The sequence below is a fragment of the Oncorhynchus tshawytscha genome, unplaced genomic scaffold (assembly GCF_018296145.1).
Source record: "Oncorhynchus tshawytscha isolate Ot180627B unplaced genomic scaffold, Otsh_v2.0 Un_contig_3643_pilon_pilon, whole genome shotgun sequence".
In the NCBI taxonomy this organism is placed as follows: domain Eukaryota; kingdom Metazoa; phylum Chordata; class Actinopteri; order Salmoniformes; family Salmonidae; genus Oncorhynchus; species Oncorhynchus tshawytscha.
In genome coordinates this window covers 63,858-90,435 of record NW_024609159.1, presented here as the reverse complement: position 1 = coordinate 90,435, position 26,578 = coordinate 63,858, and the positions used below count along the sequence as shown (strand labels likewise).

The following is a 26,578-nucleotide window of genomic DNA, read 5'->3' as shown; positions in this document are numbered from 1 at the left end:
GGGGAGGACGGCTCATGATAAACCATGTTTTTGATTTGTTCAATACCATTCTATTTATTCTTTCCAGCGATTACTGTGAGCCAGTCCTCCCATATTAAGGTGCCACCAACCCATTTCTTTTCACCCCGACCTCCTGATTCTCTCTCCGTCTCCCCCTTTTCCTCCCCCTCTTCCTCCCCCTCTTCCTCACCCTCTCCACAGGCCAAGCCTCGGCTTGTTTTGTCAGAACCTTGTCGTCCGGTTGGCGCTGGCACAGGTCCCGCCACGTTACGAGGGCCAGGCTGTAGCTGGACGGGCCAGCGGGCACTCCACCCACCGATTCTGCTGACTGAGCCCGTCCCACCATGAGATAATGCCATTCCACAGAGATCCGCACTAAAGCCCCTCTTTTCTGCCCCACAGGTATATAAAGAGGGGCGGCTGCAGAGGAGAGGACACGCACCACTTGGGACCCCTACTCCTCTCTACTACTACTGCTACTACTACCTCTAGTCCTCCCTCACGCCTCTCTCTCTCTACTCCTAACAGAACACAGGCACTAGCGAGCCGAGCTAAAGCAGAGCAGCAGGAAACCGTCTGTATTGAGTTTGGGCCCGTCGAGCTAAAACCTAACCTACGCTAGTATGGATATTGCCATCCAGCACCCCTGGTTCAGACGTGCCATGGGCTCCATGTATCCCGCTCGTCTCTTTGACCAGTTTTTCGGGGAGGGCATGTTCGACTATGACCTGTTCCCCTATGCTGCCTCCACCATCAGCCCCTACTACAGACAGTCGCTGTTCCGCAACTTCCTGGACTCCACCAACTCTGGCATGTCTGAGGTAACAACTAACCTGTTCAACCTGACTGATTGATCACTGTGCTCAGCATTGGAAGTGTTCAGTCTGGTTTACCAGGCTAAGCTGCTCTGTCCTCTGGGGAAGAATAGGATCCACTAAGACCTATTCATTCACCATCATTCTAAATCTGTAGTCCCTTTAGTTTAGTTCAAACTACCCAAATGTATGATTTGCATGTTTCTTGTTGTCTATCTTTATGGATAGAAAGCAGACTTGGTTGTCAGTGTTTGATGGGGAAAGATGTAATACTTCATAGACAGAAGATGTTGTCCTAGCTAACAGAGAGAGCTTGTGTGTCCTTGGGGGAATCAAATCATCCACAGGTCGTTGCTGTAAATGAGAATGTGGTCTCAGTCAACAGACCTGGTAAAATAAGGGTAAAATTAATCAATTGAAACCGAGTTATTAGGGTCATGATGCATTGGTTACATCCTCTACAGTGTCATTGGTTGAACAGTATGCTGTTTTCCTATAAAAAAGACGATTCGCAAAATGGACTGAGATTGGACAGATTTGACTCGTACTGTAATTGGCCCTAATGTAGCGCTAGCCAGATCTGTTATTGAATGGCTATGACAGCAGTAGCGCTAGCCAGATCTGTTATTGAATGGCTATGACAGCAATAGCGCTAGCCATATCTGTTATTGAATGGCTATGACAGCAGTAGCGCTAGCCATATCTGTTATTGAATGGCTATGACAGCAGTAGCACTAGCCAGATCTGTTATTGAATGGCTACGACAGCAGTAGCGCTAGCCAGATCTGTTATTGAATGGCTATGACAGTAGTAGCACTAGCCAGATCTGTTATTGAATGGCTATGACAGCAGTAGCGCTAGCCATATCTGTTATTGAATGGCTATGACAGCAGTAGCGCTAGCCATATCTGTTATTGAATGGCTATGACAGCAGTAGCGCTAGCCATATCTGTTATTGAATGGCTATGACAGCAGTAGCGCTAGCCATATCTGTTATTGAATGGCTATGACAGCAGTAGCGCTAGCCATATCTGTTATTGAATGGCTATGACAGCAGTAGCGCTAGCCATATCTGTTATTGAATGGCTATGACAGCAGTAGCGCTAGCCATATCTGTTATTGAATGGCTATGACAGCAGTAGCACTAGCCAGATATGTTATTGAATGGCTATGACAGCAGTAGCACTAGCCATATCTGTTATTGAATGGCTACGACATCCTGCTATCCTATACAGCTGTAGTAGATGTTGCTGATTGTCATAAGAGAGTACAGAGAACAGAGAGGTCACATACCAATACTACTGGAGCTGTAAACAACGATAAGAAGTGCATTTTGCAGTTTGCAAGACTATTGCAAGTATGTTGAAAATGAGCGGCAAATGGAATGCACTAATCTTGAGTGATTCTCAGCAGGGAAGAGCTCAGAGACTGCTGCAGTGTTATCCACAAAGTCTAAACCAAGTCTAAACCAAGTCTAGACCAAGTCTAAACCAAGTCTAAACCATGCTCTGTCCTGCCCATAATATACTGACTCATTCCATTACTAGCTCAAACTGCATTTCAACTTGGGTTATATGCCAGGATGTCAGAATTTCGATGTCCAAACAACATCTAGTGTTTTGGTGACTAGTGACACACATTTTATTTTGCAGCATCTATACTCACTTCAGAAATGGATACTCTTCTTCATATCTCTCTGAGATATGACAACATATAGAACTGAACTGATATGGGAAAAAAATACATTTCAGAAGATGAGCGTCACTGTGGTTACCAGGTTCCCGCCACCCGTGACCTTTAACCTTCAACTCCTTTCCCTCTATCTCTCCAGGTCAGGTCCGACAGGGACAAGTTCTCGGTCTTCATGGATGTGAAGCACTTCTCTCCTGATGAACTCAACGTAAAGGTGACTGATGACTATGTGGAGATCCAGGGAAAGCATGGAGAGAGACAGGTGAGACCTCCCACCATCGGTGACCCCTGGTTGGATGGGTTAAGATTCCATCCCATCTAAGCAGCACACACCCTAATCTCTCTGGACGGACAGGCTGAGCTAGCTCAAAACTACCACTGTGACTTGTGGTAGTACACCCGCTCCTGAGTTCAAACACAATCCCTCTACTATGGCTTGGAACACCAACGCCTGGTTTCTCACATGTGCACATATATATCAGTGGGGGCTGCTGACGGGAGGACGGATCATAATAATGGCTGGAACGAAACGAATAGAATGGAATCAACACCTGGAAACCATGGAAACCATGTGTTTGATGTATTTGATACCATTCCACTGATTCCACTCCTGTCATTACCACGAACCCATCCTCCCCAATTACCAACCTCCTGTGACATACTGTCTATACTGTACATGTATAGTGTGAGTGCCTGCACGCCTGTCACATGGAAACACCCTGTGGCAGTAGTTGAAGCAACAAGCGCACCAGATACTGTCATCACTGTGCTTTCCAGGTCAGTGCATTCATCCTTAGGCAGGTTGCTCCTTCCATCTACCTAGACAGAGCCACTGCTACAACAACCAGCATTAATCAGCCACGTCCTCAAAGAGATGCTAACAAGATGTGTTATTAGATTCAACATTTTGAGTCAGAGGAGAATTTCTCAACCTAATTCATGTGTGTCGAGCACACCCACCCACAGCCTTGTTTTGTTTACTCTGGGAATTGGTCGGCTTACGAGCATTACCCCTCATACGAATTCAATTCGACCCTTTTCTAGGCCCATGTTCAGCCAGGATGAAGTCCAACAACCAAGCAGTTACGTGTCCTCAGATGAAACTATACACACTGACACACTTTGCTGGGAAAAACATCTCCAATGATAGGGATTCCTACATAAACAATGGGACACATTGTTTGGGGTCATTTCATTTTCTGGGGCCACACGGTGACACAGAACAAATGTGATGTATGTTAGTCATAGAGGTGAACGTGACCCACAATGTTTTGAGTTTTCCTTTGTAAGAGTTAAGAGTCATTAAATTAGATTACAATATGCTACTTATCTCTCTCTTTTCTCTCTCTTCTCTCTCTCTTCTCTTTCTCTCTCTCTCTCTCTTCTCTCTCTCGTCATTTATTTTCATTCTGGATGTTAGTGGCCTCCAGGGACAGGCTGAGTGGGGGAGCCGTTGTAACTAAGGAACGTTTTGCTTTCTCTTACGTCCTTTCTGCGTCATTCCCAGCAGCCGCACATGTTTTTTTCTTAGAGTGCTGAATTCATATGGTTAGGCCTGTATCTGACAGTGTGAAGGGATAATGATTTAAAAAGCACCATAAAAACGTTCATCATTTTCCATCTAAAGTGTTGAACGTGGACACTACATCCTTACTCTCATCCTCATTTGTCTCTCTCTTGTCTCCAGGACGACCACGGTTACATCTCACGTGAGTTCCACCGCCGCTACCGCCTCCCCTCCAGCGTGGACCAATCGGCTATCTCCTGCACACTGTCCACCGACGGCCTCCTGACCCTTTGTGGCCCAAAGGTCACCGGTGGCGGTGGCGACCTCGGCCGTGGCGACCGCAGCATCCCCGTCACCCGCGACGACAAGACTAACGCCTCCCCCTCCTCTTAAGAAGACGTGGGTGGCACTGGGGATGCGGGGGGTGTCGAAGGGCGGAAGGGGGCATGCAGGGGGGGGGCTTCTCTTCCAAATAAAACAGCCGTGTGGCTGGGGCAGGGTGCGGGGGCTGAACAACACATTCCTTTACCCCCAAAGTCTCCCCACCCCCTCGCCCCTCCCCTCACCACCCTACCCCAATCCCTCTCTCCCTGACTCCACACTTAGAAGATATCAGTGTATTTCTAGTCTAATATTTTCTCATTTTTTAGACTGTGCTAGACTATTATGGCAGTGTTAATATTCTGCCTCTGATTATGACTCATGACCCATGAGGATGGATAAAGAGAGGGATGGTTGGGGCTTGGGGGACAACAAAACAAAAGGATTTAAGAGGGGGTCACATGACTTAACCCTGGCTTTCTACTTCCTGTGTAAACAAACAACAAATCGGTCACCCCAGGGGTACCGTGGGTAATATTTCACCCAGTGAGGAAGCTGCCGTCTTTCTCCTGGCTGTACTGAAGGGCTTTACTGAGCAACTCTTTCTAAGAGAAAGAGAGGGAGGGGGAGGATAGGGGGAGTTAGGGTTAAGTACGTACCATTGTCTGGTCCTATAGGACTGCTGTAGTACTGAAAAGGGCTTCCATCATTGGGCTTATACCACCACCTGGCTTTTTTCCATTCCTGTGTCGTGACTTTTTCCAAACCCTTCTCTCTTGTCCTTTGAGTATTTCCTGTCCTGTAGCGTTAGCCCTGTTCAGCTGATATCTGCTCACTACCTGAGAAGTAGAAACAATAAAACTGTAATATTAACCAAGAAGCAACCCCTTGTCTGTACGTTCTCTGTTTCATCAAGTATTCATTGGACGTGAACGTATCCGTTGCGCAGGTCAACCGCAAAGCTACTGAGCAAAACTAGACCACATATTCATTGTAATAGAGCTGAGAGTGTTTACTCTCTAAGAGCTGTGATTAATCTGATCCCCTTCTTAATCAGTCACCTAAATAAGTATGAAATAAGTGGCACGAGAGCAATAGAGTAAGACAGAGAGAGAGAGACTGAGACAGAGAGAATGAGACAGAGAGAGACAGACAGAGAGAGATGAGACAGAGAGAAGAATGAGACAGAGAGAGACTGAGACAGAGAGAATGAGACAGAGAGAGACAGACAGAGAGACTGAGACAGAGAGACAGAGAGAATGAGACAGAGAGAGAGACAGACAGAGAGACAGACAGAGAGAATGAGACAGAGAGAGACAGAGAGACAGATGAGACAGAGAATGAGACAGAGAGACTGAGACAGAGAGAGACAGACAGAGAGACTGAGACAGAAAGAGAATGAGACAGAGAGAGAGACAGAGAGAATGAGACAGAGAGAGACAGACAGAGAACTGAGACAGAGAGAATGAGACAGAGAGAGACAGACTGAGACAGAGAGAATGAGACAGAGACAGAGAGAGACTGAGACAGAGAGAATGAGACAGAGAGAGAATGTGAGAGAGAGACTGGGACAGAAAAACAGAGACAGTGAGAAAGAGAGACAGAGATAAAGATAAGGGAGTGAGAGGAAAAGAAATAGCAGAGCCAGGGTCAGTAGTACCAGTGGTGTAAAGTACTACTTAAGTAGTTTTTGGGGTATCTGTACTCTACTTTACTATTTATATTTTACAACTTCTACTTTACTACATTCCTAAATAAAATGATGTACTTTTTGCTCCCTGACACCAAAAGGACTTTTACATTTTGAAAGCTTAGCAGGACAGGAAAATGGCCCAATTCACACACTTATCAACATAACATCCCTACTACCTACTAACACACACACACACACACACACACACACACACACACACACACACACACACACACACACACACACACACACACACACACACACACACACACACACACACACACACACACACACACACACACACACACACACACACACACACACACACACACACACACACACACACACACAAAAATGTGTATGTGATATAAAACAGAGAGGTCTACTGAATATTGACTGGTTTTCATCAAGCTGTCCACTCAAGAGGAAGCTTCTCACTGTAACCAGTGCCTGTAATCTGGTTCAGGTTATCAATCAATCTACCTGGGTGTTTACAAACACTACAGGAACAAGATCAACCACATGTATCGATCACATTTTTACTAATACTGTAAAACTTTGTTCTAAAGCTGTAAATGTGCCCATTGGAGCAGTGATCACAATATAGTGTCTATATCCAGGAAACCGAACAGCTGGGCCTAAAATAATGTATAAGAGATCATACACAAGATTTTGCTGTGACTCTTATGTGGATGATGTAAAAAACAAAATTGTTGGTCTGATGTGATTAATGAGGAGCATCCAGACGCTGCACTTGATGAATTTATGAAATGTCTTCTTCCAATTATTGATAAACATGCACCTGTTAAGAAACTGACTGTTAGAACTGTTAAGGCTCCATGGATTGATGAGAAATTTAAAAACTGTATGGTTGAAAGAGATGGGGGCAAAAGGAGTGGCTAATAAGTCTGGCTGCACATCTGACTGGCTAACTTACTGCAAATTGAGAAATTATGTGAATAAACTCAACAAAAAGAAGAAGAAACTGTATTATGAAGCCAATATCAATGATATAAAGAATCTACTGAGGATGGTAGCTGACTCTAAACCACTCCTATCTGTCATATCTTTAATCTGAGCCTAGAGGAAAGTCTTTGTCCTCAGGCCTGGAGGGAAACCAAAGTCATTCCGCTACCCAAGAGTGGTGAAGCAGTTTTACTGGTTCTAACAGCAGACCTATCAGCTGGCTGCCAACTCTTAGCAAATGGTTGGAAAGAATTGTGTTTGACCAAATACAATGCTATTTCTCTGTAAACAAATGAACAGTCTTTCTGCAGAAAAGGGCACTCAACATGTAAATTGATAAGAAGATTGTGGGAGCTGTAATGTTAGTGCAGACTTTGATATTATTGACCATAATCTGTTTTCAACCTCTGCCATATTGTGGATTCAGAGCTATCTATCTAATAGAAGTCAAAGGATTTTCTTTAAAGGAAGCTTCTCTAATGTCAAACATGTAAAGTGTGGTGTACCGCAGGGCAGCTCTCTAGGCCCTCTACTCTTTTCTATTTTTACCAATGACCTGCCACTGGCATTAAACAAAGCATGTGTGTCCATGTATGCTGATGACTCAACCATATATGCATCAGCAACCACAGCTAATGAAGTCACTGAAACCCTTAACAAAGAGTTGCAGTCTATTTTGGAATGGGTGGCCAACTGGTCCTGCATATCTCTAAAACTAAGAGCATTGTAATTTGGTACAAATCATTCCCTAAATTCTAGACCTCCGCTGAATCTGGTAATGAATGGTGGGGCTGTTGAACATGTTGAGGAGATTAAATTACTTGCCGTTACTTTAGATTGTAAACTGTCATGGTCAATGGTATATATGCAATGGTTGTAAAGATGGGGAGGTGTCTGTCCGTAATAAAGAGATGCTCTGCTTTTTTGACACCACACTCCAAAAAGCAAGTTCTGCAGGCTCTAGTTTTATCTTATCTTGATTATTGTCCAGTCATATGATCAAGTGCTGCAAGGAAAGACCTAGTTAAACTGCATCTGGCCCAGAACAGAGCGACATGTCTTACTCTTCATTGTAATCAGAGGGTTGGTGTAAATATAATATATAAATGCATGCCAGTCTCTCTTGGCTAAGATTTGAGGAGAGACTGACTGCATCACTTCTTCTTTTTAGAAGAAACATTGTGTTGAAAATCCCAAATTGTTTGCATTGTCAATTTACACACAGCTCTGACACACACACACTTACGCCACCAGACATGCCACCGGGGGGTCTTTTCAGAGTTCCCAAATCCAGAACAAACTCAACAAAATGTACAATATTATATAGAATCATTATTGCATGGAACTTCCTTCCATCTCATATTGCTCAAATAAACAGCAAGCCTGGTTTCAAAAAACAGATAAAGCAACATCTCACGGCACATCGCCTCTCCCCCTATTTGACCTAGATAGTTTGTGTGTATGTATTGATATCTAGGCTACGTGTGCCTTTAAAAAAACACTTTTATATAGTTCTGTTCGTGTCTATTAATGTTCTGTATATTGTCATGTTTCATGTGGACCCCAGGAAGAGTAGCTGCTGCTTTTGCAACAGATAATGGGGATCCTAATAAAATACCAAATACCAAAAGAAAGTGACAGGAAACACCACATATTCGTTTAACCATTAAATAACCAAATAAATGACAATAGGAAAGGGGGATACCTAGTCAGTTATACAACTGAATACATTCAACTGAAATGTCTCTTCCGCATTTAACCCAACCCCTCTGAATCAGAGAGGTGCGAGGGGGGGGGCCTTAATCAACATCCATGTCATCGCGCCCGGGGAACAGTGGCTTAATTGCCTTGCTCAGGGGCAGAATTACTCATTTTCACTTTGTCAGCTCGGGGATTTGATCCAGCAACCAAGGCAGTATGACAGATTTTTATCTTGTCAGGTCAGCTCGGGGATTCGATCCAGCAACCTTTCGGTTACTGGCCCAACGCTCCTGCCCACCAGGCTACCTGCATTAGGTCATTAGGGCTAGGCGTAAGGCTCTGCTTCTTCAGGGGAGCTCTCTGCCAGAGCAAGGCTCAATTATTATAATAATAACAAACTACAGGCAGTGAGGGAGGTATAGCAATACCAACCCCTGACTGGAACCAAAGCAGAGCCAGACAGGTGGAGGTGGGCTGGTGGTGGTGGGCCAGCTGAAAACAGACAACCAAAGCAGAGCCAGACAGGTAGAGGTGGGCTGGTATTGGTGGGCCAGCTGAAAACAGACAACCAAAGCAGAGCCAGACAGGTAGAGGTGGGCTGGTATTGGTGGGCCAGCTGAAAACAGACAACCAAAGAAGAGCCAGACAGGTGGAGGTGGGCTGGTATTGGTGGGCCAGCTGAAAACAGACAACCAAAGCAGAGCCAGACAGGTGGAGGTGGGCTGGTGGTGGTGGGCCAGCTGAAAACAGACAACCAAAGCAGAGCCAGACAGGTAGAGGTGGGCTGGTGGTGGTGGGCCAGCTGAAAACAGACAACCAAAGCAGAGCCAGACAGGTGGAGGTGGGCTGGTGGTGGTGGGCCAGCTGAAAACAGACAACCAAAGCAGAGCCAGACAGGTAGAGGTGGGCTGGTGGTGGTGGGCCAGCTGAAAACAGATAACCAAAGCAGAGCCAGACAGGTAGAGGTGGGCTGGTATTGGTGGGCCAGCTGAAAACAGACAACCAAAGCAGAGCCAGACAGGTAGAGGTGGGCTGGTATTGGTGGGCCAGCTGAAAACAGACAACCAAAGCAGAGCCAGACAGGTGGAGGTGGGCTGGTGGTGGTGGGCCAGCTGAAAACAGACAACCAAAGCAGAGCCAGACAGGTGGAGGTGGGCTGGTGGTGGTGGGGCAGCTGAAAACAGACAACCAAAGCAGAGCCAGACAGGTAGAGGTGGGCTGGTATTGGTGGGCCAGCTGAAAACAGACAACCAAAGCAGAGCCAGACAGGTGGAGGTGGGCTGGTGGGCCAGCTGAAAACAGACAACCAAAGCAGAGCCAGACAGGTGGAGGTGGGCTGGTGGGCCAGCTGAAAACAGACAACCAAAGCAGAGCCAGACAGGTGGAGGTGGGCTGGTGGTGGTGGGCCAGCTGAAAACAGACAACCAAAGCAGAGCCAGACAGGTGGAGGTGGGCTGGTGGTGGTGGGCCAGCTGAAAACAGACAACCAAAGCAGAGCCAGACAGGTGGAGGCTGGGCTGGTATTGGTGGGCCAGCTGAAAACAGACAACCAAAGCAGAGCCAGACAGGTGGAGGTGGGCTGGTGGTGGTGGGCCAGCTGAAAACAGACAACCAAAGCAGAGCCAGACAGGTGGAGGTGGGCTGGTGGTGGTGGGCCAGCTGAAAACAGACAACCAAAGCAGAGCCAGACAGGTAGAGGTGGGCTGGTATTGGTGGGCCAGCTGAAAACAGACAACCAAAGCAGAGCCAGACAGGTAGAGGTGGGCTGGTATTGGTGGGCCAGCTGAAAACAGACAACCAAAGCAGAGCCAGACAGGTGGAGGTGGGCTGGTGGTGGTGGGCCAGCTGAAAACAGACAACCAAAGCAGAGCCAGACAGGTAGAGGTGGGCTGGTATTGGTGGGCCAGCTGAAAACAGACAACCAAAGCAGAGCCAGACAGGTGGAGGTGGGCTGGTGGTGGTGGGCCAGCTGAAAACAGACAACCAAAGCAGAGCCAGACAGGTGGAGGTGGGCTGGTGGTGGTGGGCCAGCTGAAAACAGACAACCAAAGCAGAGCCAGACAGGTGGAGGTGGGCTGGTGGTGGTGGGCCAGCTGAAAACAGACAACAGAGAGCCAGACAGGTGGAGGTGGGCTGGTGGTGGTGGGCCAGCTGAAAACAGACAACCAAAGCAGAGCCAGACAGGTGAGGTGGGCTGGTGGTGGTGGGCCAGCTGAAAACAGACAACCAAAGCAGAGCCAGACAGGTGGAGGTGGGCTGGTGGTGGTGGGCCAGCTGAAAACAGACAACCAAAGCAGAGCCAGACAGGTAGCTGGTGGTGGTGGGCCAGAAAACAGACAACCAAAGCAGAGCCAGACAGGTGGAGGTGGGCTGGTGGTGGTGGGCCAGCTGAAAACAGACAACCAAAGCAGAGCCAGACAGGTGGAGGCTGGGCTGGTATTGGTGGGCCAGCTGAAAACAGACAACCAAGGCAGAGCCAGACAGGTGGAGGTGGGCTGGTGGTGGTGGGCAAGCTGAAAACAGACAACCAAAGCAGAGCCAGACAGGTGGAGGTGGGCTGGTGGTGGTGGGCCAGCTGAAAACAGACAACCAAAGCAGAGCCAGACAGGTGAGGTGGGCTGGTGGTGGTGGGCCAGCTGAAAACAGACAACCAAAGCAGAGCCAGACAGGTAGAGGTGGGCTGGTATTGGGCCAGCTGAAAACAGACAACCAAAGCAGAGCCAGACAGGTGGTGGGCTGGTGGTGGTGGGCCAGCTGAAAACAGACAACCAAAGCAGAGCCAGACAGGTGGAGGTGGGCTGGTGGTGGTGGGCCAGCTGAAAACAGACAACCAAAGCAGAGCCAGACAGGTGGAGGTGGGCTGGTGGTGGTGGGCCAGCTGAAAACAGACAACCAAAGCAGAGCCAGACAGGTGGAGGTGGGCTGGTGGTGGTGGGCCAGCTGAAAACAGACAACCAAAGCAGAGCCAGACAGGTGGAGGTGGGCTGGTGGTGGTGGGCAGAAAACAGGTGAGCCAGGTAGGTGGTGTGCTGAAAACAGACAACTGGAGCCAGACAGGTGGTGGGCTGGTGGTGGTGGGCCAGCTGAAAACAGACAACCAAAGCAGAGCCAGACAGGTGGAGGTGGGCTGGTGGTGGTGGGCCAGCTGAAAACAGACAACCAAAGCAGAGCCAGACAGGTGGAGGTGGGCTGGTGGTGGTGGGCCAGCTGAAAACAGACAACCAAAGCAGAGCCAGACAGGTAGAGGTGGGCTGGTATTGGTGGGCCAGCTGAAAACAGACAACCAAAGCAGAGCCAGACAGGTGAGTGGGCTGGTATTGGTGGGCCAGCTGAAAACAGACAACCAAAGCAGAGCCAGACAGGTGGAGGTGGGCTGGTGGTGGTGGGCCAGCTGAAAACAGACAACCAAAGCAGAGCCAGACAGGTGGAGGTGGGCTGGTGGTGGTGGGCCAGCTGAAAACAGACAACCAAAGCAGAGCCAGACAGGTGGAGGTGGGCTGGTGGTGGTGGGCCAGCTGAAAACAGACAACCAAAGCAGAGCCAGACAGGTAGAGGTGGGCTGGTGGTGGTGGGCCAGCTGAAAACAGACAACCAAAGCAGAGCCAGACAGGTGGAGGTGGGCTGGTGGTGGTGGGCCAGCTGAAAACAGACAACCAAAGCAGAGCCAGACAGGTGGAGGTGGGCTGGTGGTGGTGGGCCAGCTGGACAACCAAAGCAGAGCCAGACAGGTGGAGGCTGGGCTGGTATTGGTGGGCCAGCTGAAAACAGACAACCAAAGCAGAGCCAGACAGGTAGAGGTGGGCTGGTGGTGGTGGGCCAGCTGAAAACAGACAACCAAAGCAGAGCCAGACAGGTAGAGGTGGGCTGGTGGTGGTGGGCCAGCTGAAAACAGACAACCAAAGCAGAGCCAGACAGGTAGAGGTGGGCTGGTATTGGTGGGCCAGCTGAAAACAGACAACCAAAGCAGAGCCAGACAGGTAGAGGTGGGCTGGTAAGCTGAAAACAGACAACCAAAGCAGAGCCAGACAGGTGGAGGTGGGCTGGTGGTGGTGGGCCAGCTGAAAACAGACAACCAAAGAGAGCCAGACAGGTAGAGGTGGGCTGGTAAGCTGAAAACAGACAGCAGAGCCAGACAGGTGGAGGTGGGCTGGTGGTGGTGGGCCAGCTGAAAACAGACAACCAAAGCAGAGCCAGACAGGTGGGCTGGTGGTGGTGGGCCAGCTGAAAACAGACAACCAAAGCAGAGCCAGACAGGTAGAGGTGGGCTGGTGGTGGTGGGCCAGCTGAAAACAGACAACCAAAGCAGAGCCAGACAGGTGGAGGTGGGCTGGTGGTGGTGGGCCAGCTGAAAACAGACAACCAAAGCAGAGCCAGACAGGTGGAGGTGGGCTGGTGGTGGTGGCCAGCTGAAAACAGACAACCAAAGCAGAGCCAGACAGGTGGAGGTGGGCTGGTGGTGGTGGGCCAGCTGAAAACAGACAACCAAAGCAGAGCCAGACAGGTAGAGGTGGGCTGGTGGTGGTGGGCCAGCTGAAAACAGACAACCAAAGCAGAGCCAGACAGGTGGAGGTGGGCTGGTGGTGGTGGGCCAGCTGAAAACAGACAACCAAAGCAGAGCCAGACAGGTAGAGGTGGGCTGGTGGTGGTGGGCCAGCTGAAAACAGACAACCAAAGCAGAGCCAGACAGGTGGAGGTGGGCTGGTGGTGGTGGGCCAGCTGAAAACAGACAACCAAAGCAGAGCCAGACAGGTGGAGGTGGGCTGGTGGTGGTGGGCCAGCTGAAAACAGACAACCAAAGCAGAGCCAGACAGGTGGAGGTGGGCTGGTGGTGGTGGGCCAGCTGAAAACAGACAACCAAAGCAGAGCCAGACAGGTAGAGGTGGGCTGGTGGTGGGCCAGCTGAAAACAGACAACCAAAGCAGAGCCAGACAGGTGGAGGTGGGCTGGTGGTGGTGGGCCAGCTGAAAACAGACAACCAAAGCAGAGCCAGACAGGTTGAGGTGGGCTGGTGGTGGTGGGCCAGCTGAAAACAGACAACCAAAGCAGAGCCAGACAGGTGGAGGCTGGGCTGGTATTGGTGGTGGGCCAGCTGAAAACAGACAACCAAAGCAGAGCCAGACAGGTGGAGGTGGGCTGGTGGTGGTGGGCCAGCTGAAAACAGACAACCAAAGCAGAGCCAGACAGGTGAGGTGGGCTGGTGGTGGTGGGCCAGCTGAAAACAGACAACCAAAGCAGAGCCAGACAGGTGGAGGTGGGCTGGTGGTGGTGGGCCAGCTGAAAACAGACAACCAAAGCAGAGCCAGACAGGTAGAGGTGGGCTGGTGGTGGTGGGCCAGCTGAAAACAGACAACCAAAGCAGAGCCAGACAGGTGGAGGTGGGCTGGTGATTGGTGGGCCAGCTGAAAACAGACAACCAAAGCAGAGCCAGACAGGTGGAGGTGGGCTGGTGGTGGTGGGCCAGCTGAAAACAGACAACCAAAGCAGAGCCAGACAGGTGGAGGTGGGCTGGTGGTGGTGGGCCAGCTGAAAACAGACAACCAAAGCAGAGCCAGACAGGTAGAGGTGGGCTGGTGGTGGTGGGCCAGCTGAAAACAGACAACCAAAGCAGAGCCAGACAGGTGAGGTGGGCTGGTGGTGGTGGGCCAGCTGAAAACAGACAACCAAAGCAGAGCCAGACAGGTAGAGGTGGGCTGGTGGTGGTGGGCCAGCTGAAAACAGACAACCAAAGCAGAGCCAGACAGGTGGAGGTGGGCTGGTGGTGGTGGGCCAGCTGAAAACAGACAACCAAAGCAGAGCCAGACAGGTGGAGGTGGGCTGGTGGTGGTGGGCCAGCTGAAAACAGACAACCAAAGCAGAGCCAGACAGGTGGAGGTGGGCTGGTGGTGGTGGGCCAGCTGAAAACAGACAACCAAAGCAGAGCCAGACAGGTGGAGGTGGGCTGGTGGTGGTGGGCCAGCTGAAAACAGACAACCAAAGCAGAGCCAGACAGGTAGAGGTGGGCTGGTGGTGGTGGGCCAGCTGAAAACAGACAACCAAAGCAGAGCCAGACAGGTAGAGGTGGGCTGGTGGTGGTGGGCCAGCTGAAAACAGACAACCAAAGCAGAGCCAGACAGGTGGAGGTGGGCTGGTGGTGGTGGGCCAGCTGAAAACAGACAACCAAAGCAGAGCCAGACAGGTAGAGGTGGGCTGGTGGTGGTGGGCCAGCTGGAAACAGACAACCAAAGCAGAGCCAGACAGGTGGAGGTGGGCTGGTGGTGGTGGGCCAGCTGAAAACAGACAACCAAAGCAGAGCCAGACAGGTAGAGGTGGGCTGGTGGTGGTGGGCCAGCTGAAAACAGACAACCAAAGCAGAGCCAGACAGGTAGAGGTGGGCTGGTGGTGGTGGGCCAGCTGGAAACAGACAACCAAAGCAGAGCCAGACAGGTAGAGGTGGGCTGGTGGTGGTGGGCCAGCTGAAAACAGACAAGTCATACAGAGCAACAGCAATAAACAGCAAAGACCAGTAATATATTTTTTAATTCCTTTGTTATTAAGAAATGATCCAACAACGTATCAACAAGTATCCAACTACAAATCCAATTTACAATGTTCGACAAATACAAACAACGTATTACAGAGAGTCTGGTCCACTCAATACAATAGTCTTCTTGTTTGTTCAAAAGGCACAAGGCGGGTCTGAATTCAAACTGCATGAGAAAACACCTATTTTAAGTCGTCTTCCTCATGCCAACTGCACTGAATCAAAGACAGTTTATGGAAGACGACAGGGAGACAACAACTACCACTTAACTGAGTTTATAATAGGATAATAGGAGAATACTGGGAGTTGTGCTTCCTGGAAAAGACTGCTGTCTCCACAGTAGGTCAATTATTGGTATTTTCAGTTCACATAACAACAGACATGACAGTTTGCAGTGCTAGTAGGAAAAGAGAAGTGCAATGTCTTATTTAAGACAATGTTTGAAGAGGTAGAGTTTCAGTTGTTTTCGGAAGATGGGCAGGGACTCTGCTGTCCTAGCTTTAGGGGAAGCTCATTCCACCATTGGACTCACAGTCCATCCTAAGTAGGTCCCACTGATGTCATCCTTCTTTATTAACGTCCACTGTTGACAGAGCATCGTGGCATTGAGTCATTGGGGACATCAGTCTGAGGCCCAGTTCCACTTCTCCAGTCTCTCTCTCTGAGTCCAAATGTTAGCCTTGAGACCGTTGCTGTCCAACAGCTGCTAGGCCTGTAGTCCTGGGTGTTTCCTACGGTCCGTACGCAGGATCCATTCTCCCTACTGGGCATGGAGGCAGACGTGGCTGGCGCTGGAGCTGGGGCCGCCTGGAGGTCTGGGAGTGGGTATAGAGGCGGTGGTTGGCCCAGGGCCTTGGCTGAGGCTGGGAGTCAGAGTGGGAATACAGTAACTGAGGCTGAGACTGGGGGTCTGGGTAGTTGTGGGGGTGGGGGTGCAGTAGCTGAGACTGGGGTTCTGGGTAGTTGTGGGGGTGCAGTAGCTGAGACTGGGGGTCTGGGTAGTTGTGGGGGGGGGGTGGGAGTGGGGTTGCTGTAGCTGAGACTGGGGGTCTGGGTGGTTGTGGGGGTGAGGCTGCAATAGTTGAGTCTTGAGGTCTGGGTGGTTGTGGGGGTGGACGTGGGGGTGTAGTAGTTGAGACCGGGGGTCTGGGTGGGGGTGTAGTTGTTGAGACAGGGGTTCTGGGTGGGGGTGCAGTAGCTTAGGCTGAGACTGGGGTTTCGGGTGGGGGAACTGGGGCTGAACAGGGAGGTGAGGAGCGTCAGAGAAGGGTGGGGTGTGGTTCTCAACCCGAGGAGAGCTGATATGGAGGTGCGTCTCCAAGAGGTGGCCAGCCGACGCCACCATGGCTGAAGAAGAGAAGGAGGAAGAGGAAGAGGAAGGGGATAAGTCTAGCGGTTGCTCTGAGCATAGAGATAGGTAGGATTGTGGTTGTGGGTGTGTCTTTTGGTGTAGCTGTGAGTGTAGCTGTGAGTGTGGTTGTAGTTGTGGGTACAGTTGTGACTGTGGGTGTAGTTGTGAGTGTAGCTGTGAGTGTGGTTGTAGTTGTGGGTATAGTTGTGACTGTGGGTGTAGTTGTGGCTGTGGGTGTAGTTGTGGGTGTAGTTGTGGCTGTGGGTGTAGTTGTGGGTGTAGTTGTGAGTGTGGGTGTAGTTGTGAGTGTAGTTGCTGGTGTAGTTGTGTCTGTGGGTGTAGTTGTGAGTGTAGTTGTGGCTGTGGGTGTAGCTGTGAGTGTAGTTGTGGGTGTGGGTGTAGTTGTGGGTGTGGTGAGTGGTTCTGTTGAAGGGAGGGTGTGAGGAAGTCATGTGACAGTGTGTGTGTGGAGAACAGACCAATGGGAGGACGAGGAGGAGCGGGAACGTTAGGAGGGACGGGAGGAGACAGGAAGAGGTGTGGTGGCGGGGAGGAAGACGTGGGGTGGCGTGGAGGAAGAGGTGTGGTCGGGTGGAATTGGCACAGTGGAATCTGGATCACTCTGGGGGAAGACACAGAGAAGAGTCAGTAGAACAACAGGTGTCTAATATTTTCAAATACTTGGGCTGCACTTCATTTAGTTTGCTCCAATACAATGGAACCGGTTGCAGGTGCAACGTCCAAGACAAATCAAGCAAATGTTTAAAAGCTTTTGACAAATGTATTTAACCCACATCAAAATGGCTTGATAATAATTTGAGTCACAATGATAAGAAACAAAAGGGTCTGCCTCACGTCTGCTGCTGGAAGCCCTCCTCTGACAGTGGTGTGGTGGGGACACAGTGGGACAGGTCTCGCCCTCCCCAGGCAGGGGGGCAGGGTGCAGGGCCAGAGGCTGGGGGGGACCACCCGTGCCGGACCCCGGGGCTCTTCATCTTGTTCAGTCCCAGCAGGCCCTTGGCGCTGGCGTCCCCCCTCAACTTCTGGCGGAACACCCTCAGACCTGGAACAGAGGTCAAAGATCACGACATCATAAACCTTCATGAAAGCCACCAAGAATAGATCTACAACTACATTTTTAATAACGGTTACAGAATGATGCTCATTTTAGAGAGCAGTTTGTGTGTGCAGACTGACAGGTATCTTAATATCTTGTGGAGTTCCTCAAGGATCCATTCTAGGACCTTTGTCGTTTCTGATCTACATCAAAGATGATTAAAACTCAAGAGATGTCTCCAATGTGTAAGACAGGAGCTAATTACAGTATACATAAGAAGGTTTTCTTCTTTCCATCTGTCATACTTGATCTGTGCTTTAATTTTGAAGTGGTCGTCCATACCTTGTGTTAGAGCGCCGGTGTCCATGTCGGAGGCTCGGCGGCCCTCCTGGAAGCTGGGTACGGGGAGGCTATCCTGGGGAGGGGGCTGCAGGGTGGACGACAGGGCCAGATGACCGGTGGTGCCCAGTAACTGATAGGGGCCGTCAACAGTGCTGGGCACGGTAGAGGACAGGGCCAGGGGGGACTCTGTGGGGCTATAGGTCCCAGGGCCATCCACAGTGGTGACAAGTAACATATAGGGGTCCTCAATTGGGCTGGACAGGCTGGGACTGGCAGAGAAGGAAGAGGAGGAAGAGGAGAAACTATCTGAGGAAGCTTGGTCGGATGAGTTTACCACAGCACCTGTAGATGAGGAGAGAGTAGGGAAATTTAGCCCTGTAACTTTGTGACAATGTGAAAGTGGGCTATGTATAGTGGTGTGTCTATAGTGGTGTGTATAGTGGTATGTGTATAGTGGTGTGTCTATAGTGGTGTGTATAGTGGTGTTTATAGTGATGTGTCTATAGTGGTGTGTATAGTGGTGTTTATAGTGGTGTGTCTATAGTGGTGTGTGTATAGTGGTGTGTGTATAGTGGTGTGTTTATAGTGGTGTGTCTATAGTGGTGTGTCTATAGTGGTGTGTCTATAGTGGTGTGTATCGTAGTGTGTCTACAGTGGTGTGTGTATAGTGGTGTGTCTATAGTGGTGTGTCTATAGTAGTGTGTATCGTAGTGTGTCTATAGTGGTGTGTGTATAGTGGTGTGTCTATAGTGCTGTGCGTAGTGGTGTCTATAGTGGTGTGTCTATATAGTGGTGTGTGTATAGTGGTGTGTATAGTGGTGTGTCTATAGTGGTGTGTATAGTGGTGTGTCTATAGTGGTGTGTCTATAGTGGTGTGTCTATAGTGATGTGTCTATAGTGATGTGTCTATAGTGGTGTGTGTATAGTGGGGTGTAGTGGTGTGTCTATAGTGGTGTGTATAGTGGTGTGTATAATGGTGTATACCACTATACCACTATATAGTGGTATAGTGGTGTGTCTATAGTGGTGTGTCTATAGTGGTGTGTCTATAGTGGTGTGTATAGTGGTGTGTCTATAGTGGTGTGTGTGTGTATAGTGGTGTGTATAGTGCTGTGTGTATAGTGGTGTGTATAGTGCTGTGTGTATAGTGGTGTGTGTACCTCATGCAAATGTTTGTATCTAAATGAACATAGTTCAGATTTGTGCGTGTGCATGTGCATGTGTGTGTCTCAGTACTCACAAGATGGGCTGCACTGCTGGAGGCTGGCAGAGACCTCAGCCAGAGTGTGTCTGTGGGAGGGGTCTAAGGAGAGGGTTGCTGCCCCTCCCTCCTCTTGCAGCTCCCCTTCCTGTGGCTCCTCCCCCTGGTTTCCATGGTGATCCTGATCACTAATGCAGGTCGGTAGCAGAGTGTCGTGGTCAGGGTTGGGGGTCACCTTTTCGGTGCTCTGGGGCAGTCTGAGGGAGCGGAGCTCTTTCACCTTCTCCAGCATGAGACGGTAGATAGCAGAGAAGTGGTTGTAGCTGCTGCTCTGAAGAGACTATAGAGAGAGAGAGAGGGAGAGAGAGAGAGAGAGAGAGAGAGAGAGAGAGAGAGAGAGAGAGAGAGAGAGATATTGAAATTACAGTAGGAAATGTAGCTACACAGATATGGAGTTACACATAGGACTCACACTAGTTTCTTAGTATTTCTCACACTTACCTCAATGGTCCTCTGCCGGTCGATGCCCAGGGTCTGCATGAGGCCAAGTACCGGCTCGCTGTAATTCTCCCCCAGACAGGGCTCTGCATCAGGGGCAGGGGTCGGCTGGGGCGTCTCTGGAGGGGCTGCCGTGGCCGGGGGGTCCGACTTCATCCAGCGGTGCTTCTTGATCCGGGCCACCGTGATCCGCTTGGCCGGTTCAATTACTAACATCCTCCGCACCAGGTTCTCACAGTCTGATGGTATGGAGGGAGATAAGGGACAAAATGAAGAGGGTTTCAGAACCGGCTGAGGTCACCGCTGTAGTTCGATTGGTTTTAGTGTGTTATGACCTAAGGAAACGTTGTGTTGGTGGTGACAACAGCAGTGCTTAGTTGATGTAACACAACATGGATTTATAACATCTATAATCATATCTAACGTTGTCTGTGAATGGGTCCGAAATGGCACGCTATTATCAAGGGCTGGGAATTGCCAGGGACCTCACAATGCAATATTATCACCCTACGATATGTATTGAGAGGTGATGTACCAAACATATTGCTCACTATATGTCTGCTGCAGAGAGACAAGAGAGAACGTGAGAATATGATATTTGATCAGTCATGGAAATAGAAGTGCTGAAAACATGTTGGCTTACTATTTAAAAAGAAGATGCAGAACAAGCTATAGGATGAAAAATACCAGAGTTATGGCACAGGTACAGTCAACTAGCACTAGCTAACACTACCTAGCAATAACAAACAAAATATATACAGTACTAGTCAAAAGGTTGGACACGCCTACTAATTCAAGGGTTTTTCCTTATTTTTACTATTTTCTACATTGTACATCAAAACTATGAAATAGCACATGGACTTGGTATTTTACCAAATAGGGCTATCTTCTGTTTACCACCCCTACCTTGTCACAACACAACTAATTGGCTCAAACGCATTAAGGAAAGAAATTCCACAAATTAACAAGGCACACCTGTTAATTGAAATGCATTCCAGGTAACTACCTCATGAAGCTGGTTGAGAGAATGCCAGGAGTGTGCAAAGCTGTCATCAAGGCAAAGGGTGGCTACTTTTAAGAATCTAAAATCTAAAATCTATTTTGATTTGGTTAACACATTTTTGGTAACTACATTCCACAGTGTAGAAAATAGTAAAAAATAAAGAAAAATCCTTGAATGAGTGGATGTGTCCAAACTGTTGACTTGTACTGTATATACACCTTTTTTAATCTATACTTGGAGTCAAAGTATCGATATAATATCTTCCAAAATAATATTGCGATATGTAACTGTATTGATTTTCGCCCGATCACTACTCTAATCTATACACGCACTAACGTATTGCACTACTACAGAGTAGCATACAAAATAGGGAATAGGGTGCGGTTTCAGCCTTGTGCCGTGAGAATCTGTCATGTCACCAGTCCTGCAGGACAGTACCTTGGGACATGTAGAAGGGGATTCTGAAGCGGCCCTCCCGGACCCTCTGTCTGAGCGCGGGGAGGGAGGGGCCGTCAAAGGGCAGGACGCCACACACCAACACGTACAGCACCACGCCCAGACTCTGAACACCAAAAGAGGGGAGCGAGATGAGCACTACAGTCCTGCTACTTCCTACTACTATTAGTACTACTGTCACTACCAGATAAAGATATAGAATTCATGATGAATCATCTCTGCACCACAATAACCACCTATAAGGTTATTACAGTACAAGAGGCATTCTGAGATCTGAAAACATACAACCTTCATCTGCACTTTCATTCCCATGAAATTCCAATGGGTTAAAGAGAAATAATCAACCCAAAGCAAGAGAATAGGAGAGAAACCATCCCTTCCTGGTCCCTTACCCAGATGTCTAGAGGAGGCCCCTCATACTCAATCCCCTCAAACACCTCTGGAGCGGCGTAGGGCGGGGACCCACACCAGGTGGACAGAAATTGTCCTTCACTGAAGAAGTTCCCAAAACCAAAGTCTACAGGGAGGGAGAGGAAAAAGTCCATTAATATCAGAGGATACTATCCCTAAAGCCAGGGCTGTTCAATCCTGGAAAGCCAAAATATTTATGTTTTTCATCCTCTCCTTCTAATCAGGGACTGATTCAGACCTGGGATACCAGGTGAGTGCAATTAACTACCAGGTAGAACCGAAAAACAGAGATGTTTTGGCCCACTAGGACTGGAATTGAAAAGCCCTGCCTAAAGCCCTTGTGAATCCTCTGGAACATTCTCATTCATATCATAGGACACATATGCACATGACAAGGCCTGGGGTAAGGCCTTGTGTCATGACGTTGGCCTGGGGGTAGGTTTATGAGTCATAAATACATCTTCCCCTCTTTTTCCTCTCTCTACCCTACTGATGTGAAATTTGAAAACCCCTTGGTTAACATAGAGATTCTGGGAACATCAGAAGGTGGGGGAAATGAACTATATTCTGGTAATCCGACCAATTGAACATATGCGGTGGTACTTAATGAATATGATGTCAGTTCGGTTGTCATCTGGGATATTCTCATCAATGATACGATGACAAACTCTACAGTGGAAAGTCTGCATATTGTAGTTATCGGAGTCACGTGGAATTGTTGTTCAATTTAAATGTTTGAATATAAAATTATTGGTGAAGAGATGAAATGTAATTTTAGCTTCCAAATGAGAGATTTGGGTTTTCATAAGGTTAGTGCTCTGCTCAATCAGTGGCCCGCCCCTGTGAAGAGACATGGGTTATAGAACTTTTCAAACGCACCCTTCTCGCTCCACTATATAAAGCCTTGACGAAAATGTAACCTCCTGTTCCAAGTACATGAGGTCTGCAGCCTCTGCTTTAAAAGGACTAACATGTCAACTACAGAACTAAGCCAACCTCAGCGTGAGCTTTGGTTGCGAATGGTATGAACTTTGAACTCTTATTCACTACAGAAGTGATACCTCCTAGCCGTTGAGTTAGCCACAGCAGCTGCAAACGCGGGCTAGGAATGAACAGACAGAGTATCCCGTCTACCACACAACGACGTTACTACAACTTATCCAATTGACCACCAGAGACATTCTTCAAAGGACAAAGGACTCAGTTTGGCAACCCAGCCTTCCATCTACCACCAACCTACTGAAGCACAGCTCAGAGTAAATATTTATTGCATTTTCCTTTTCCAAATGGGCGGTAATTTAGGATGCATAAGATACTGTATTTACGATAGCACAGCTTCTTCCCTTTGTCCCTCAGTCTTCCTGCTCTTTCACTCAAACCCAGCCCCTTTTCTTTTGTGTAACCAGCTGTCATATCTGTTCTGCCCGCTAAGGATGTTTTCCTTTATGACGTAATTTGTAATCAAGGTATTATTCATTCTGTGTATAGGTAATTCTGTGTGATTAATTAGGTATTTAGTAAATAAATAATTAAACCCAATTTTGTATTGCTGATCAACTTGTTAGCCAGGGTTCGTGAAGATAACCAAGAATTTACAACTTTCAGATGAGACTGAAATAAGATGACGATTAATATTGACCGTTATTGATGTCAAATATTACTAGGTCTTTAAGAGTTTATTCGGAAGATAACAGCTCTATAAATATTATTTTGTGGTGCCCCGACTCTCTAGTTAATTACATTTACATGATTAGCTCAATCAGGTAATATTAATTACAGAGAAAGTATTTTATAGAATAGCAAGTCATATCACTTAATCCAGCATAGCCAAAGACACGACAATTGTTTACATTTTTTAAACCACCACCTTTAATAGAATCTAATAAAATATTATATAATATACAGTGCATTTGGAAATTATTCAGACCCCTTGACTTTTTCCACATTTTGTTATGTTACAGCCTTATTCTACAATTGATCAAATATATTTCCCCCTCATCAATCTACACACAATACCGCATAATGACAAAGTGAAAACAGGTTTTTAGAAATTTTTGCAAATTTATTACAAATAAACAATAGATATACCTTATTTACATTTTGGATTGATGAGGGTAAAAACTATTATATCAATTTTAGAAGAAGGCTATATTGTAACAAAATGTGGAAAAAGTCAAGGGGTCTGAATACATTCCAAATGCACTGTAGCTTAATTACTAACTAAAGCAATTCTATTTGGCCTGTTTTTTAAATATCCATCTTTCTGTGATTCAAGGTTGATTGATTTCCGAGCCTCTCCTTTCTGCCTGTACCTGCTACTTTGATGTCCATGTTGGAGTCCAGCAGAAGGTTCTCAGCTTTCAGGTCTCTGTGGACGATGTGGTTGCTGTGGCAGTAGTCCACCGCTGACAGGATCTGACAGAACTTCCTGCGAGCCTCACTCTCACTCAGCCGCCCCGACGACAACAAGTAATCTACAGAGGGTGGGATATAGGGAGAGGGGATAGAGGGTGGGTGGATGGGAGAGGAGGGGATAGAGGATGGGATGTAGGGAGAGGAGGGGATAGAGGATGGGATGTAGGGAGAGGAGGGGATAGAGGGTGGAAGGATGGGAGAGGAGGGGATAGAGGGTGGAAGGATGGGAGAGGAGGGGATAGAGGATGGAAGGATGGGAGAGGAGGGGATAGAGGATGGGATGTAGGGAGAGGAGGGGATAGAGGATGGGATGTAGGGAGAGGAGGGGATAGAGGGTGGAAGGATGGAGAGGAGGGGATAGAGGGTGGGATGTAGGGAGAGAAGGGGATAGAGGATGGGATGTAGGGAGAGGAGGGGATAGAGGGTGGAAGGATAGGAGAGGAGGGGATAGAGGGTGAATAATGAGGAATGTAATTGATTGGTTGGTTCAGATTGTTTGATTGAATCATTGTAAATCATTTGTGATCAAGTACACATGTGCACACACACAAACACACTGTTCTAAGAGATGGCACCAAGCATCATGGACACCTCTAGAGCGATACCCTTCCACTTACCAAACATCTCTCCGTTCCTGGCATACTCCATCACCATGTACAACATGTCCTTTGTTTCCATGACCTGCAAGACACAAGAGAGGCACACTCACTGATAAATACAACTTAAATATACATTTCCCATGTCATTATTACATGTAATCCTGTGGAAGAGTGTGCCCAAAGCGTAAAGCGAGAATATGACAGCAGGGACCATATTAGAATCCTTAAAAACCATCACAAAAAAATCAAGTTAAAGATTCTCTGTTTTAAGAAATATTTGCTTTGAGACCATATTGGAAGTAGGGGTGGGTTGACGGGGTCGTCATTTTCCATTCTGAAAATCCCCATGTGACTCATAGAGCTGGGGGTGGCTGGGCTGAGGGCTGGGAAACATACACTTAACCCCTATTACAAGATAAACAACCTGACCTTTCAAAATCTTCCATGTAGAGAATGAGAGAGAGGGGGCAGAGAGAGAGAGAAAAGTAGTTCCACAACTCTATCCTCTACCTGATAGAGCTTGATAATGTGAGGATGGTTGAGGAGCTACCTGATAATGTGAGGATGGTTGAGGAGCTACCTGATAGAGCTTGATAATGTGAGGATGGTTGAGGAGCTACCTGATAGAGCTTGATAATGTGAGGATGGTTGAGGAGCTACTTGATAGAGCTTGATAATGTGAGGATGGTTGAGGAGCTACTTGATAGAGCTTGATAATGTGAGGATGGTTGAGAGCTACTTGCTTTGATAATGTGAGGATGGTTGAGGAGCTACTTGATAGAGCTTGATAATGTGCGGATGGTTGAGGAGCTACCTGATAGAGCTTGATAATGTGCGGATGGTTGAGGAGCTACCTGATAGAGCTTGATAATGTGCGGATGGTTGAGGAGCTTCATCACCTCAACCTCTCTGTAGATCTTCTTCAGGTCAGAGGGCTCCAGTCTCTTTTTATCAATGATTTTAATGGCCACCTGTGTGTACAGAAAGCAGATAGTTCATTTCGAAATGGCACCCTAACCCCTATACAGTGCACTACTTTTGACCAAAGCCCTGGACCCTGTTCAAAAGTAGTGCACTGTGAATATACAGGGAATAATGTGCCACTTCAGGCGCTGCCAAGGTCCCATTCCAGCCTGGTCACATATACTAGACGTAATATAGTAAATGTAAATCCGGGGACACTCAAATTAGTATGATATGATACTTTGGGATTTTGTCAAAGAGGCCCTTTATCCACTTCCCCAGAGTCAGATGGACTTGTTGATTCCATTTGTATGTCTCTGTGTCCAGTATGAAGTAAGAGGTCATTTTGAGAGCCAATGCTAACTATCATTAACACAATGACTGGAAGAGGTGGAGTTGAATATTGGAGATTAATGGTGTAGGGAATAAATGTTTCATATGCATTATGCATGCGTAATTACACACCTGGGTTTTTGTGACTTTGTGACAAGCCAGTTTAACTACAGCGAAGTTTCCCTTCCCCAGCGTCCTGATGATCTCGTAGAAACCGACCTGAACCGGCCCCCCGGGGCATGGCTGGCTCAGGGGAGAGCCATCGGATAAAACCACCATGGTGCAGAGGCACCCAGTGACTGGATAAACCTATTGTCCATTTCCCAGGATTAGAGTACCGTTATTAGGCCACTCCCGTAAACACAATTGAGAGAACATATTTTGTCAATATATAGGCTGCATATAGTAGGAAAGAAAAAATATACAATTGTGATATTAAATCTAGTAGTTCTAGGCTATAAATCTCAACACCTTCCAAAAAGTGTAATTCCATTTAACTATTTATGTGAGGAAAGACTATAGCCTACGTAACAGCGTAAGAGTTGAACAAACAGATATCCTTTAGCCAAAAAGTATTGAAATAAAAACAGACCATATCCTATTATTAATTTGCAAAACAAAATCATCTAATTTACCTTCACAGAAAATCTAGTTCAGTACATCCACCTATGTTGTTGGAATCCTCCGCCGTTCTAGAACAGTGTGCGCATCCAGGCTACTTCCCTAACTGCGCA

General features: G+C 47.9%; 2 protein-coding genes across 2 annotated transcripts; one reads left to right on the top strand and one right to left on the bottom strand.

Moving 5' to 3' along the window:
• The first annotated feature begins 424 nt into the window (after positions 1-424).
• Positions 425-5,219, top strand: LOC112242113 (alpha-crystallin A chain). Its single transcript, XM_024410081.2, has 3 exons — positions 425-821; positions 2,647-2,769; positions 4,195-5,219. The coding sequence occupies exons 1-3, from the start codon at positions 624-626 to the stop codon at positions 4,405-4,407; spliced, it is 534 nt and encodes a 177-aa protein (XP_024265849.2). The 5' UTR covers positions 425-623; the 3' UTR covers positions 4,408-5,219.
• Positions 5,220-15,193: 9,974 nt separating this feature from the next.
• On the bottom strand, positions 15,194-26,573 carry LOC112267644 (serine/threonine-protein kinase SIK2). The gene is made up of 13 exons (XM_042314375.1): positions 26,480-26,573; positions 25,977-26,153; positions 25,403-25,519; positions 24,567-24,630; positions 23,847-24,008; positions 21,516-21,640; positions 21,106-21,229; positions 19,668-19,903; positions 19,206-19,506; positions 17,966-18,307; positions 17,422-17,629; positions 17,046-17,188; positions 15,194-16,562 (listed from the first exon to the last, which is right to left on the bottom strand). The coding sequence occupies exons 2-13, from the start codon at positions 26,121-26,123 to the stop codon at positions 15,976-15,978; spliced, it is 2,556 nt and encodes an 851-aa protein (XP_042170309.1). The 5' UTR covers positions 26,124-26,153; positions 26,480-26,573; the 3' UTR covers positions 15,194-15,975.
• Positions 26,574-26,578: the final 5 nt, after the last annotated feature.